Here is a 15,651-nt window from a genome sequence, read left to right as displayed (position 1 = left end):
GCTAAATGCTGGGTATTCGACCCGGGGGCAGGGAGATGTCACTTAAAATGGGAGAGGAGGAAATCACATTTCTTTCTAGAATAGTGAGACTTTTGATCACAAGCTGAGATGCTTCAGTTTCAAGACCAGAGGCATTAATCACCACTGAGATGATGGGATGTTTCTAATTAGAAACAAATTATTCTGGAGGGATTGTAATGGATGGTGTTTTTAAAGAAAACCATTGGCTTTCTGCGTTAAGAGTATGGCGTTCCCTTTCACTGAAGAGATCAAAGGACCGTTGACTTCCTGGTGCCCCTGGAGGTCCCATGGAAGGGGGCTGGTCTGACTCTAAGGCCTCAGTCAGGCCCCAGGTGTGCCCCCTCACACCCTTGCCCCAGACTGTGATATGGAAATCACAACACCTCCTAGAGGCCTTGGAACGTCAGAGGAAGGAGTGAGCACACGAGCCTCTGGGCTGCAGCACTCCAGGGAAGAAGTCAGGGAGAGCCTCTCGCTCCTACCTTGCTATACTGTGCTGTCCCAGACAGCGGGTAGATGCCTTCCGGTGCTCTGGGCAGGGAGACAGGGCTTTCGGCTCCAGCGCCTTAGCAAGAACGAGAGTGGTTTGCTACAGAAAGTGTTTCAGCCTACACCACTTCTAAAGCCTGCACCTTCTTTCTTGGATGGGGCCTGACCCCACACCCCACTCTGCAAGGCTGGCCTGCCTGCCAAGCTGGGGGTCTGCAGCCAAGTCTCTGTGATTCAAGCAGCATTTCCTGAGCTCCTTTTCTCAGGAGAGAATGTTCCAGACCTGTCCTGGTCAAGGGGGGTATGAGAGTGGACAGTGGCCCAGCCTAGGTACAGACCAACAAGGAGCCAGTGACATTAGGCCACACTCAGTCACCTGGTCCAGTGTGCACACTGTGCTGTGGGACCCAGACGTCCTCTGCCTGGATAGCTGTGGATGGGGTTGTGTGGAGAGTGATGCTGTTTCTTTTGGGCCCAGCGGTAGTGGCCCCTGACATCCAGTAGTGCTTTAGAATTAACAAAGTACATTCACTAATATTATCTCATTTGGCCGTTTTACAGATGAGGAAACTGGCTCACAGTGCTGATGTGGCTTCCCCACCGCCCCCCACCCCCAAGATCACACAATTAGAAAATGGCAGGGCTAAGAGTTTGGTCCCTGCCTTCTGAGTCTTAATCCACCTTTCGTTCAGGTGCATAATAATGTCAGAGCTTTAGATTCTGAGCTTGAAACACGGAGGAGCTGAATTCTAAGATGCCCGCAGCTCGAACCATCACAGGCATATGCTTGTCAAAAAGTCAAGTGTCTGCCTGTTCTCTCTCACAACCTATTCCTCCAAGGGTTCTTATCAGTCATTCACACTTTAGTATAAATCTCTCTTTAGTATTCTCTTTCTCTGAGGTCCTGTCTGTTGTCTGCCCTCATTTGTGAAATAAAAAGTTGAGTCCTCATTAAAAAGAAACTTGCACATCAAAGACGAAGTGTGTGAGGCATCAGGGCCTTTTTCTGGACTGTGTGAAGCCATACCAGGCAGGCAGCCAGCACTCTGCATGAAGATAAGAGAGCCAGTTCTCCATTCGATGTTACTCATAGGAGTATAAGCACCCAGGGAAAGGAGGGTCATCACATTTCAGTGCTTTTCAGAGCAGGGTCAGAAGGCAGAGGGCACATTACCCCTTTGGTGTGGAGCTCTTCGAGTGGGTGAACAGAGCCTGCCACTGGGTAACAGAGTTCCAGAGAAAAGTCTAGAGCCCATATCTGCTCAGTTGAGAGAAATGAACTTCCAATAGAGCAGAGGAGCCCCCGGAAATTGCCAGGACAGGTGCCCGCGTGGAAGTGAGCTAATCGTTTAACAGCAGATGCCTCTGCCCCCTCTCTTGCCCTGCTGCCCGTCCATTGACCCGGTGACCTTTGTCAAACTAGCTGCCTTTGTATGGAGCAAGGGATCAGAGAGAGGGGTGGCTCCCCTGCACGGCAGCCTGGGTTTTAGCCACTACCTGGACCTTGACATTGAATCAGAGAAGCTGTTGTCTCTACGGAACACATGCTCTATCGGTGACCCCCAAACAGGGCTTGTGGTCGGGAGGACACAAGTCCCACATCCCTGCTCTGCTGTCTCTCATCAGACTCCCATTTCTTCCATGAGCCTATCAAATATTGATGTCTTACAACAGCTATTTGAATGTGGCTCAGGTCCTGTAAAGTGGTACCTGCATATGGTGACAGTGTGCATAGGAGGCAGGAGGCAGGCTGTAGCACTTGCAGAGCGCCTGGGCCAGCCTCCTCCAGCAGGAGTGGAAGGCCTTTCACACAGTCACTAATGGGCTGAGAGAGCTAAGCTACCAACCAGAGTGATCACAGCTCCTGCCTGTGGACTGACAGGGACAGTGGACCTGCAGGGTCCTCTGCGCTCCAGGCTCCCAGAGCACAATCAGGAGCTCTTGGGATCACCAGCCCTTGCAGGCTTTCGGGGGTCACCTTGACCTTGGGGCTCCCCGGCTGTAGAACCCCAGCCAGAATCTGTCAGCAGGTCAGCAGGTTGCAAATTCAAAGGCACTGGGGAAACCCCAAGCTAAGGCTGAGGAGAGGAAGGAAAAACAGCTCGAGAGGGAGTATGAGTTGTGTGTGTGTCTGAGAAAGCATTTCCAGTTTCAAGGCTGGAGGAAAGACAGTGGGGATTTTCATTACTGCTTAAAACCTGCTATTTCAGGTTTCAACAGCTTCCGACAGTTGCACGGCTCATGCCAAGTCTGGGGGGAAATCTGTCAAAAATGCTTTTGAAGCGCTTTTGACATTTCACCAGCCAACTGCCTTTCAGACACCAGCAGAAAATGGAGTTAGCACGAGGGTCTGCCCTTCCCCCATCCCCGCCGCAGGCTCTGGGAGCCAAACCTGCCCGGCAGAGCACAAGAATGTGGGCCCCTCACGCTGGGGCAGTGAGGGCTCCCCCCTTGCCAGCTCTGCTGCTCACCCCAGAGCCCGGGAGGAAGCCTGGCCGCCCCCGCCACCGTCGGAACCTGGGCTCCGGCAAGTATCGAACATTCCTGCAGCATTGCCGTCTTCCTGAGGTTTTTACGACCTCCTTTAGCTAATTCTCAAAACACCGCTTTGGGATCTGGTGTTATTTATAGTCGTGATTTTACAGCTGGGAGAAGTTGAAGAGAAGGCAGACCTCGCTGCAGAGGAACATGTCATCGAGGCCGGGCCACCATGGGGTGACAAGAGACCTGGTTCCTCCCTGCTGGGGAGTCCTGTGACCCTGGAGGAGGTTGGGGTTGGGGGCAAGGGGCTGGAGCTATCACTGGGGAGGAGCTGCAGGGATGCTCTGGGCCTCCCGTTCCTCTTCTCTGAAAGGCAATGTGGTGTACACATGTTTACTGTGCACCTACTATGTTCTGAGAGCCGCCCTGGCCGTAGCCACTGTTAGTGGGACGATAAATGAGGACTAACGAGAGTGACATTAAGTCCAGGGCTCAGCACGTGGTAGGCATTCAGAAGGTGGGCCCAGCTGTTCCTACTGCTGTCATCGCCGCCACCAGCACCGTCATCATCACCCCCAAAGAAGCCGGGCAAGGAAGCTTTGCACCATGTCTCGCTGTCACCTGGGTCCGAGGGTCCAAAGGCCTTCCCCAGTTTTTTAGGGGATTCTTGTTCACAGCCACACCCGAATGAATACCACGAGCCCATGGATATGTCCAAGTCAAAGATTTCTCTCTCTGGCCATAAGTCTTTTGCTCCCGGGCACCAGAATTTTTCATTCTGTTATTGCTTTTCCAGTGAACAACCCCCCCCCCCCCATGTGTCTTTTACTCCCCATCTCAGCTGGGGGACTGCCCGGGGCTGGGGGCTGGGTCACCAGGCCTTGTCTGTGGTGCACAGCTGGGGAGGGGGGTGTGAGGGCTGTCCTCCCTTTGGGTCGTCTGGCGGGGAGCTTTCCCCGCTGGATTTATTACTGCTTCATTTCTTTGTTTCCCCAGTCTCAGGGAGCCACATTAAATGTTAATGTAATGAGCGACCTGAAAAAAATACCCCACAGTGAAAGAGGACTTCCAACAAGACCAGATATGTTTTTTATAGATCTGTTTTCTGGGATTTTTAAAAGCCCCAGAATGGCTTCACAGCGATGCTTGGGGCTAATCCAGCGCTAGCAGGAGACATTGTGGTCTCCTCCCTGTTTAATTAAAGCTGAGGTGGAGGGGAGGCAGGAGGAGACAGAATTCCTTGTCTGTGCCCCCTGTGTTATCCCCGGTGCAGCACGCTCAGGTTACAAGGGGCCGCTCTTCAAAGCAGCCCCTTGGACCTGTCTACAGTCACGTTCGTTTTCAGGGTCAGATCAGCTTCTAATTGTGCTCCCGGAGGTTATCTCGCTGAGCTGCCAGATCAGGGCCAGGGGCCAGGCACAGGCAGACAGCCACACCTGCCCGTGGGGCCTGGTGGTGGGGTGTGGCCAACCCCCCAGAGAGCTAAGCCAGCAGGCCAAGCGGCTCAGCACCTTTTCCTGGGCTCCAGGGATTCCCTGGTCGGTTATCTCTGCTCTTGTCCAAGCACTGACTGTTAATAATTACAGTAGCACTTGCAGACGGCTCCCTCGGGCTGCTCACCTGTTCCAAGCTATTCTGTTTGCCTTTTTTTTTAAGATTTTATTTATTTATTTGACAGAGAGACAGTGAGAGATGGAACACAAGTAGGGGGAGTGGGAGAGGGAGAAGCAGGCTTCCTGCTAAGCAGGGAGCCCGATGCGGGACTCAATCCCAGGGCCCTGGAATCATGGCTTAAGCCAAGGGCAGATGCTTAATGACTGAGCCACTCAGGTGCCCCTGTTCCAAGCTATTCTTTTTTTTTTTTTTAATATTTTATTTATTTGACAGAGAGAGATCACAAGTAGATAGAGAGGCAGGCAGAGAGAGAGAGAGGGAAGCAGGCCCCTGCTGAGCAGAGAGCCCGATGCGGGACTTGATCCCAGGACCCTGAGATCATGACCTGAGCCGAAGGCAGCAGCTTAACCCACTGAGCCACCCAGGCGCCCCTGTTCCAAGCTATTCTAATCATCGAAATCATTCTGCAAGGAACATTTTATTATCCTCAAGCCACAAATGAAGAAACTGGGGCTCAGATAGATTAAGTAGTTTGCCCAAGGTCACACAGCTAGTAAGTAGGGATGGAGTGTGCTAACAGGTCTGTCCTTCCCCTGCTGCTCTGTCCCTAATAAGACTCCAGTCAAGGAGAGTGTGGTTACCTGTGGATGTTAGGCCAGTTCTTTCTCCAGGCTGGAAAATTAAAAGCCAGTGACCTGTGCTAGGAAAGATGGTGGACCTGGGCAGTAACCTGACTTCTTGTTTCCTGGCTCACATGGAGGCTCTAGCCAGTATAAACCACAATTCATACAGGAAGATGGAATTTGGTCCATGAAATGGGGCAACTGGGATCCTGTCCCTCCTCTGCCCCTTACTACATGGCCTTGGCCCAAACACTGACCCCCCACTGAGCTCAGTGGCCAGCAGCCTCAGGATTGTTGTGGAATGTTCCACACTATTGTGGAACCTTACAAGCGAGCCCACGGGACAAGCGGACACACCACCTGTATACACAGGGCTGTCATGAACACTCTCCCTTCCTCCCCCCTCCTCCCCCACCGGCCTTAGAGCCTGTGAAACAAGACTAAGAACTTTCAGAGGGGAAATCATTTTTCAAAGGCAACCCCAGACACCTGAGTTTTACAATGATCATCGATCATTTTCAGGCAGAGACCTTGTCAGTTTTGCATTTGGTTTGAATAGACCCACAGGATTGAGTTCTTGCCCTGATTTTTACATACATAATAATGACACCTGCAAAAGACATTGAAGCCCTTCCTGATGTTCCCGGTCAGGAAGTGACTCAGCTGGGCTGACTGCCCAGCCGGCAGGGCCTTGGGTACCTTGTGTGGTCAGGGGGTGCCATGGGAGCGAGACAGGCACGGCTTCAGAAGCCTTCTCCACTCACCAGTGCAGTTTCCTGGGGCCCCAGCCACCGTCTGTCCCGCCCCAGAAGGAGCCCCTCTCTTAGAAGGAGTATGAAGACACTTGATTCCTAATTCTTCCTTCTCGACGTGTCTCCTGCACCAGGTGGTTCCAGGGCCTGTAGTCCGAGTCAAGATTTGATGAGAAAAGGGATGTTGATGTTGCCCCTAGATCAGCACACAGATACCTCTTTTCCCCACATGCGTAATTCAGTGCCAAATAGGCAGATACCAGGTCCCAAGTACACAGTAATCCCATTTTTCCCAGGAAGCAAGTTTTTTTTTTTTTTTTTTTTAATTTTACAACCAACTTGACATATAAGTTTTTAAGGGTAGAGGCAGGTCAGATGCCTACCTGAAATATATAATTCATTCAGGTTGTTACACGTGCATATTTAAAGGTTTATACTTATCTTTTAACTTAGAAATAGTGCCAGTTTTCTCTGTAGCATGTAATAAAGTCAGACCTGATGAAGCTGCTGGGTGTGTGGGGTCAAAAACGAGTGCATCTGAGCAGTTTTATACGGTGCAACCTAACATTTGCTACGTCTGCCCTCATCATCGCCCCCTCCACCTTCTGGGTCCCCCGTCGGCCAGCGTAAGACCTGTCCCTGCTGAGTTCACAGAGATGCCACCTCTTCCGGAATCTGTAAGCGCTTCTCTCACTGGACAGGCCCTCGTGAGCTGGGGTGTCGCTTAGCTCTGCGTTTGCATGGCCATGCTCCGCTTCCTCGGGATTTTGTAGTACGTTAGGATCCTTAGCCTTTTCCTTCTTTCATTCTGTTGGTGTGGATCCCAGGCTCTTTGTATAACCACTTACCAGCTTGCTTTTCAGTGATTCTTTTTTTTTTTTTAATATTTTATTTATTTGACAGAGAGAAATCACAACTAGGCAGAGAGGCAGGCAGAGAGAGAGGAGGAAGCAGGCTCCCTGCGGAGCAGAAAGCCAGATGCAGGGCTCAATTCCAGGACCCTGGGATCATGACCTGAGCCAAAGGCAGAGGCTTTAACCCACTGAGCCACCCAGGCGCCCCAGCTTTTCAGTGATTCTTAAACCTTTTTTACCTCATCCTCCTCATTTGTGATTATGAGTCATGCCTCCGGGAGATCATTAAATTTCTTTTGCTTCCTTCTTTTTTTCTTGCTCCCCAAGTGATCACGCTACAAATAATTAAAGCATCCCTTATTCCTGCCTCTCAACTGTGAGAGCTTTTGTTCTCACTAAAGTATATGGCAACTTAGTCTTTTCCAAGAATAATTTTGAGAGAAAGCCATCTCCCCCTTTTATTCGAGCATACCTGTATAAACTCAGCTGGATGAGTGATAGCTGGATGTCCGTTCTTGCTTCATTACACATTTTTGTATATGAATCCTCACCGGTTTGTTGTTAAGAAAAGAGAGCTCATTATACTCTACATAGGACACTGGGCAGAAGTTCCAGATAAATTAGAGGTTCTCAGTTCTGGGTGCCCCTTCTAGAGATGGATTGGTCTGGAACATTGAGGTTTTTCAAAGCACAACAGGAAATTCCTGCAACAGATCCCAGGTCCCTCCTTGATGCCCTCCAGGTGGAAGTCATGTTGCTATGGCAGCCATCCCATGTTCCAGGTATCCTGTTGGTGGGACCTTGTCGTATGGCTTCATCCCTCCACCCCAGTACCCCTCAAACTTCCCTGGGCCCCAGTGCTAACTCCTGAGTCCCAGGAGTGCCCCAGTGTGAAACCCCTGCCTGGTTTATCTAGAAAAAAGACTGTTAAGGAAGACACAACGCTGAGGCCCCTGGGGCTGGCCGCGTCCTCTGGGGGAGGGTGCTTGTTCTGGCTTGAACATGCCAGAGCCCACAGGGAGGGTTGCTTGTGGCTTCCCCACCTCTTTTTTGATTTGAAAAGACTGGGACCCCTGCACTATTCTCTCGAGATTCCTAACCCTTCTAAAGTAAGAAATACAAAACAAAAACAAGCAAACAAAAACAAAAACCAACAACCGAGATCCTACTTGTCAGACTGGAAAGCAGAGGAATTCACCAGGTGTGCATAAGCACTTTGGGGAGCAGACCAGGCCCCTTGGTCGCAGCCGGTCCCAGCAGTCTCCCACTGATCCAGTGCCTGATGACTCTTCACTGATTTCCCCCTCCCCCGCCAAGGTCAGGCCTGATGGACAGGGAGGAGACAGAGGGGTACATGATCCAAAGGAACCTGGTGTCACTACCCCATGTGGGGTTCGGAGGACAGGCCCTGCTCCCCTCTCTGCCGACATGAACTCCAGCTGGGCTGTGGCTCCAGAGGTGTTTGCTTTATTAAAGTTTTGCAGAGTGCTCTCAGAACCCCATAAATATGGGTGACTAGGGGACCCCAGGTGGAGAGAGTGCGCCTGTGCACCTGACTCTCCAGACGAAGGAGACCAGCTTATCAGAGAGAGAGTTCTGGAGAGAGAGTTCCCGGGGCTCCTGGGAGAGCCAGCAAGGGCCCAGGAGCTTGGAGGGCAGGATCAGGGCAGAGGGGCCAAGGAGCTGGTGGGTTCCCTGTGGAACACTTTATAAAAGGGTGCAGAGAGGGACAGGAGGAGGACAGGAACTGTATGGGGAAGTCCTATCCAGTGCGCTCAGTGGGAACCTGGGATGTCTGCCTAGCTAACTGGGCTGGTTTGGCAAACCCAGGTCTACAAGGACTGGAGATGCCAACTCAGGCCTTGGTGTCTGAGTTAAAACTGTGAGCCACAAATAATCTGTGACTCCAGGATGGAAGGTTGCACTTCCTTTTCTCCCACTTAATTTTGAGCGCCAACTCTTCAGGCTTTCGGGAAATTCAACCCCGCCCATGACTGAGCTCCCCTCTACATCCAAGGCCAGGGGGAGACGCCTGAGGTCATCATGCCCAGCACTTTCTGGGTGCCACCAAGCTACCTTGTCTGCTAGCTGGAGAATTTGGAAGCCCAGCTTTCTGCTTGGAACAGGTAGAAAGGGTGGAAAGTAAGAGGCAAGCCTCATAAATTAATATTTTAGCAACGATCTTGTGTCTTTGCTTGGGCTGCTGAGACGAAATACCATAGATGAGAGGCTTAAAAAACAGACATTTATTTCTCACGGTTTTGGAGGCAGGGAAGTCCAAAGTCAAGGTGCTGGCCAATTTGGTTCTTGGTGAGGGCCCACTTCCTGGCTCGCAGATGACTGCTTCGTCACTGTTAGGGTCCGTGATCAAAGGAACGAGACTGACACAAAGCGAAAATCAAGCAAAGCTTTATTTCGCGCCATGCATCAGAAACGAAACTGACCGGTAGGTGCCGGAGCCCTGCTGGGGGCCACCGCCTCCTTGCCCTGGAGTCCCTCCTGGAGGCTCCCTGCCTCACCCTCACTGTACCGCTGCCAACGAGGCCGCTCCCCGGACGAGGCCGCTCAGGACGGGCCACTCCCCGGGACGAGGCCGCTCCTGACGAGGCCGCTCCCGACCGTCTAGTGACAGCGCCACTGCTTGGGGGGGCGGGGCTCCCAGCAATGGCGCTCCCGATGATGAAAAGGGCGCTGTCACTCTCCACAACCCCAACACTGCCACTCCTACCACTACCCTAACGGCTCCCAATGGCTTCGCTAATGGCTACTCTAACTCCTCCTGCTACCCTCCACCCCTCACAGCCTCACAGACCAGCCTTTATAGAGGTGGTTGAGCCCGGCCCACACACAGGTGGCCAATGGGATTGCAACTCACCTCAGTAAATACATGCATGCCCCACTGATTGGCCGTCTTCATCTAGCTGGCCTGGCCCGCCCCTTCAGTCACAGTGTCCTCAAGTGGTGGAAAGTCAGTCTCTGGTCTCTCTAACTCTTTTAAAAGGACCCTAATCTCTTCATGGAGGCTCTGCCCTCATAGCATCATCTAAACCTAGTTACCTCCCCAAGCCCCCCCACAAAAAATACCAACCCATTGAGAGCCAGGGCTCCAACATGTGGATCTGGAGAGACAAAGAACATTCAGTCCACAACATCTTGAAACAGGCGTCTTATCAGGCAGCTGGTGTGCAGCCAGGCCTCCTTGTTCTGCACTATTTCAAGCACGTGGGAATGACATGCAGGGACCAGGCACAGGGGCCGCTGCTCCGTGGAGCCATGGTCACGACCACTCGGCCCAGATTCAGCCCCCAGCTCAGACCATCTCTATCTCCGGCAGTGCTCCTCGACCTGCGGGAAGGGCCTGCAGTCCCGCGTGGTACAATGTATGCACAAGATCACCGGGCGCCATGGCAACGAGTGCCCCGCCCTCTTGAAGCCAGCCGCCTACAGACAGTGCCACCAGGAGGTCTGCAATGACAAGATCAACGTGAACACCATCACCTCCCCTCGCCTCGGTGAGTGGCCCCAGGCTGGTGGGGAGGGCACTGCTGCCCCCAGCCAGCTAGTCCCTGCTGGTGGAGGGTTCTAGAAGCCAGAAAGCACCCCCCCTTGGGGCTGATCCCAGCCCTGGAGAGGCCAGCATCTGTCAGCTCTGTTGAAGGTTAGAGGTTTCAGAGATGGAGTTTTGTTCTTTGTCTGCAAGCGGCAACCTCAAACACAATACGGCGAGCACCCGCTAGTCCCTCTGCCAACAGTGAGGGACACACCCAAAACATGGTCCCCCAATAAGGTTTTGGGGATCCTGTGCATGAGAAGGGCAAGGGAAGTTGTGTTCTTCCAGAAATGAAGGAGCTGGGGTGTCATTCACGAAACCTTGGGGATGTGCACGTGCGGTTTTCTTTAAGCTGATGCTCGAGAAGAAAGCAGGTGTTGATAGGTTGCAGTCTTGAATTCGGTGGCATGGGAGGGAGAAGAGGGACATTTAACACCAATTTAATGATTCCTTTAAACAGTCTCTCCTCCTCCAAATAGAAATCCCTAAGGAATATTTTCCCACCCAGAGTCCTGTTCCCTAATGTTGGAATGCAGCCAGGAGGGGGGCTTCTTTGTTTCATAGACATGGGGGTGGTCTTGGAGCTTGCAGAGGGATCCCCCAGCCTCAGCATGCACAAACTTCCTTGATATGCTGCTTCAGAGACCTCCCTCTGGCAGGACCTTCTCTCCACAAAATGACCCTGAAGGCGGTTTAGACCACTTGTGCCATTAGCTTCTGCTTCAGTGGCCCTTTGAGGCCCACTGCCCCCAGGTCATTCTGTCTCTTAAATGCCAGCAGGGATGGCGTCCTAGGCCAAAAAGCAACAGTGCATACCACTTAGCTGGGAGTGGGGTGTGCAGTGCCCTTGTCCTGAGGAAGCAGCCAGACCACCATGCCCTGCCAAGTGGTCAGGTTAGACACACGAGTGCATCCCCTGTAGAAAAAAGCGACATCCCGTGGCCCCGGCAGGGGGCCTGTTTCCTCGCATCCATGCAAGGCTCCAGCGTATGTGTGAGCAAGAGCAGCCCCAGAGACAGACCATGGGCCCTCTCTGTGCATGCATCAGGATGTTCCCCAAGCTGTCCATAACCCCTGGGCTCTCTCTCCCCCCACCACACCCTTAGCCGCCCTGACCTACAAATGCACACGGGACCAGTGGACGGTGTACTGCCGGGTCATCCGAGAAAAAAACCTCTGCCAGGACATGCGGTGGTACCAGCGCTGCTGCCAGACGTGCAGGGACTTCTACGCAAACAAGATGCGCCAGCCACCTCCACCGTCGCTGAGCTCATGACACGTGGCCCAGCAGCCCCCCAGCGCAGCAGGGCATGGCCTGCATGCTAATGACATGGCAAGCTGAACGCCCACCTGAGAGCACACCAGTCCTGCGGCCGGACCCCACCCCCACCCCCGGAGCACACCACCACTGACCCACGAGGCTGTCCCAAGAATCCGACCGTTATAGAACTGGAGCGTGGACTTGACGTTTGCTGTTAGCGCTTTTGTACTTAATATATTGTTAATGGCCACTGGATGGCTTTCTACAGTGAGGAAAAAAAATAGGCATGAGTCACAAAATTGTTGTCCTTTCTAAGGGTCCGTGTACCTCAAAGGGAACACCTCTGATGGACAGTTGTCGAAAGAAAGAGACGTCCCTGAGCACTTCTGTCTTGGCTTTCTTTTGACGTTTGAATTTCTGGTGCTTGATGTGCCAGGGGGATTATCCCCCAAATGAGACATTTTACATGAAAACTGGCTTTATTCTGAAAGCTGGCGCCACCCTGGAAGGAAGGACGGATGTCAGCAAGCCTCTGCTAATGGCTTCTCCTGAGAGGCCCAGGCTGCCGGAGCCCTTCTTGACCACATGAGCATCAGCACTTTGCCTCTCGGCCCATCTCTGAAAACACATTCTCTAGATCGTGGGCCTTGTCTTGGAAGTCTTGTCCCTGACAGTCTGAATCTCTGTCAGCCAAGGATGCTAAGACCACGTGATTCTGCCTACCACCTGTGTTGGGAAGAATATTCTGGAAGTGTTTGGGTTTGGGGAGGCATCTAATTTCTATACAGTCGACCACATTGGGAAACAGAAAAGTCTTTCTCTAAGGTGCTATGAAATGGGACGTATGTTAATTTGGGGGATGGGACTGCTTCCTGGCATAAAGGTGAGCCCTTCAACCAGGGCGTATGGCCCCTCTGCCTTCTGGGGGCCTCTGCTCCAGGCAGTGCTTCGTAAAACTTTGCACCTTACAAATGGCTTCCCATTGACCCTGGCCATCTACCTGAAGTTGATTCTTTCTAGAACCTCTGGCTACTTTGCCCTGGCCTGGGACAGGTTTCCTCCAGGAGCCACTCAGCCTGGTGTGCCAGGATCCATCGAGGACAGCCCCCCTGCAAGGATCGTGGCACAACCACCATGCCTTCCCATAGCCCAGACCTTGCGGGGCCCGGCATTGTCACACTGTTGTCATTGACCCATCTTCTTACTAGGGCAAGGATGACTCTCAGAAAAGCACGAAGAAAGTCTTTCCCTTCTGCAGCCCCTCAGAGCAGAGCTGCGCCCTCTCCAGAAGCCTGGGCAGATGACAAGAGTACAGAAGACAGTGGGACCCCACCCACTTTGGGAGCTGGAAGGGAAAGACTAGATGCCAAGAGGCCTGTTTCACTCACCAACTTGGTGGGTGTTTGATGGATGCTTACATTCAAGGACTTCACCGTGATAAACACCCGCTTTGCCTCCATGATTGCAGACAGGAAGCCTCATGTATGCCAGTCTCGCTGGGGTTATCTCCAAGGACTTTCTGACTTCTTGGTGCTGTGTTTATGTGTCTGCTTTTGTTTTTGATGATGTCACAACGTTAGGGTTAGCTTAAGGCTGTTTCAATGTATGATTTTTCATTTTCCAGAGACAGAGAAGTGGTAGGGCTGACAAGAAATCTGTGCGGTTCCACTTGAATCATGAGAAGGATCGAGAAACCTGCTTGGGTGCTGTGTTAAGGACAGAGAATGCCATGATGGAGTGATCCACCCTGCAGTGTAACCCCTGCCCCACCCCCCCAGTGGTTGTACCAGGGCTGTGCCAGATGCTGTCCTCCTCAACTCAGGCTTGGGCACCAACAGAATCCCCCCAAACCCCATTTCCACAAAACTTTCAAATTCATGGGGAGCTAGGGTTCCATGTTCCCCCAGCCCCCAATGGGCTATGCTTTACCCCAAAACATCAGAAAGGTAGCAGCCTCAGATCCTGAGGAGCAGAGCTAGGATGGCCAGCTAAGGAAGCCAGGCAGCCTTGCTTGCTCATACGCACGCTCGTACCCAAGTTGGGTGAGCCCATAGGCGAGCCCTCTCCCTGGTGCCTCTGAATTACCCCCCACTGGCTACCTTGACCGTATCCACTGGATGCATCTGGCCAGGGCCTCACACCTTCAAAATCCAAAGTAACTGATTTGATTTGGTTCTTATTAAACACCCCATTGGTTCCCCCATCGGTGTCTTTCTGACCTCTTTTAGCTCACGCTGGCACTGAAATTCCCCAGCCCGCCTTCTGTTTATGGCATGAGCAATGATCGATGTTAGCGAAACCAGCCTGGTGCTCTTCTTCCACTGTGTACAGAAGACATTGAAACCCTGTGATCACAACAGTGACGTTTCTTTATTAACACTAACCCTGTACTGTCACTCGAGTACTGTACCTTTTTGATTGCACAAATGTGTTACTAACTGCAGAGTCTTATGACCTTATGGTGCTACTTTCGTGGGTACAATTGAAACCCTCTCACTTGACCATGGCTTGATATTATCAGAACACAGGGAAGATCCTCGGCAGCAATAATATGATTGCTTTGCTCTCTTTTCTTCGTTTCAGAGTCAAATGTATATATTTTCCATTAGTTAACTTACGTTACGTACTGTACCCATGATATTTTTGTTTTATATTTTGGTGCTGGTTTTGAAAGAAAAAAAAAGCAGAAGACAACATTGGACACCACTGTAAATGAAAAATTAATCATTTCATTGGAAGTGAGTCGAACATGTTTTAATAAAATGTTTTTCCATAACAAATTTAAGCTGTCTGTGAAGTAAAAGACAAAAACCAGTCCTCAAGGGCTGACAGAGGACGGCCTGCCCTGCAAGTGGCCCTGTAGCATGCCTGGAACGGTGTCCCGACCACAGCTGTGGACAGTGTCAGAAGTCACTGGTAAATGCGGTTCTGGCCAGTGGCTGCTTCTCCTTGAGCAAGTACTAACAAATCATCCTGTCCCGGGCCTCACCCCCGTGTGGTTGCAAAGCGCTGGGTGGGGACACAAAGGCCTGAAAGCTGTGCTGTGAGTCTGTATCTGACGCAGAGCAGAAGCCACCTCGCTCACGGAGACACCCATGCTCCTTTGGGGTGCAGGGACCCCTGGTGCAGGCGAGGGGGGCACTTCAAACAGAGCCTGGGCCCTGGTAATGCCAGAATGGGCACCTGCTCCCTACAGCCTTGCTTTTCTATCTTTAGCCCCTCCGTCCCCCACCCTGCAGGGATGAGGAGCAGTCCTGGCCCTGCCATCCTCCCAGGCTAAGGACACGGCAAGGTTACCACACCGTGGGACACCGTCTGAGATTGACATGGAGCAGGGATGTCACTGCTCCTTCTTCTGGGTCGGGAGGTGGTGGTTCCTCTCCTTCTAGCAGCAAGCAGAAAAAGTTTCCCAGCCAAGAACGTGGAGCTCCATTCAACAGGGAAGGCCTCCTTTGAATGTTGGAACAGCCCCCAGAAATTTCCTGAAGCAAAGACCCTTTGTTTAACAGAGCAAACTGCCCACAGCATCCCCAGTTGCCAGGAAACACAAGCCTGTTGCTGGCGTTCATTCTCATTAATCATCAGCCGCCTACCTCAGAGACCTGCTAGTATCGTCTCCTCTTTTCTCTGAGAGCTCTGATCTCTCTGGAACGCCCAGCAGCCCTGGTGGTATGTCATTTCTCCAGGAGCGGCTACGATTCCCGGGTGGCCCTCAGTTGGCTCTTTGGTGGGTGAAACGGACAAGCTTTCAGTCAGCGAGTGTTGAGTGGGTTTCTAGTGGGAACCAAGCACTCCCTGGAATTGATGAGAACACAGAAGCAACAAAGACCAGCTCAGTAGCCCACAGCCCCACTGAGCAGACAAGCCTGGAGTCCTGGACGGTAGAGAATGAGCAAGAACTGTAGGAACTCTAAGAAAGGAAAGGTCAAGGCCTCCTTTGTTGGTTTGTTGGATGGCCTCTGGACACAGGCTAGAAGTGGGGGGGATTGAAACTTCCATGAACTCT

The 15,651-nt window shown here is 52.1% G+C and overlaps 1 protein-coding gene across 2 annotated transcripts in view; it reads left to right on the top strand.

Moving 5' to 3' along the window:
- Nucleotides 1–14,334, top strand: part of ADAMTS17 (ADAM metallopeptidase with thrombospondin type 1 motif 17) — a 346,546-nt gene extending 332,212 nt beyond the window's left edge. For both annotated transcript variants that reach the window (XM_046010435.1, XM_046010434.1), the window contains exons 22-23: nt 10,169–10,346; nt 11,491–14,334. In XM_046010435.1, the coding sequence (XP_045866391.1) occupies nt 10,169–10,346; nt 11,491–11,660 (348 nt within the window). In that variant the 3' untranslated portion in view covers nt 11,661–14,334. The remainder of the gene's footprint in view (nt 1–10,168; nt 10,347–11,490) is intronic.
- The last annotated feature ends 1,317 nt before the right edge of the window (nt 14,335–15,651 follow it).

The sequence above is a fragment of the Meles meles genome, chromosome 6, assembly GCF_922984935.1.
Source record: "Meles meles chromosome 6, mMelMel3.1 paternal haplotype, whole genome shotgun sequence".
Lineage (NCBI taxonomy): Eukaryota > Metazoa > Chordata > Mammalia > Carnivora > Mustelidae > Meles > Meles meles.
The sequence above is the reverse complement of the archived record's forward strand: the minus strand, read 5'-3'. Positions and strand labels throughout refer to the sequence as shown.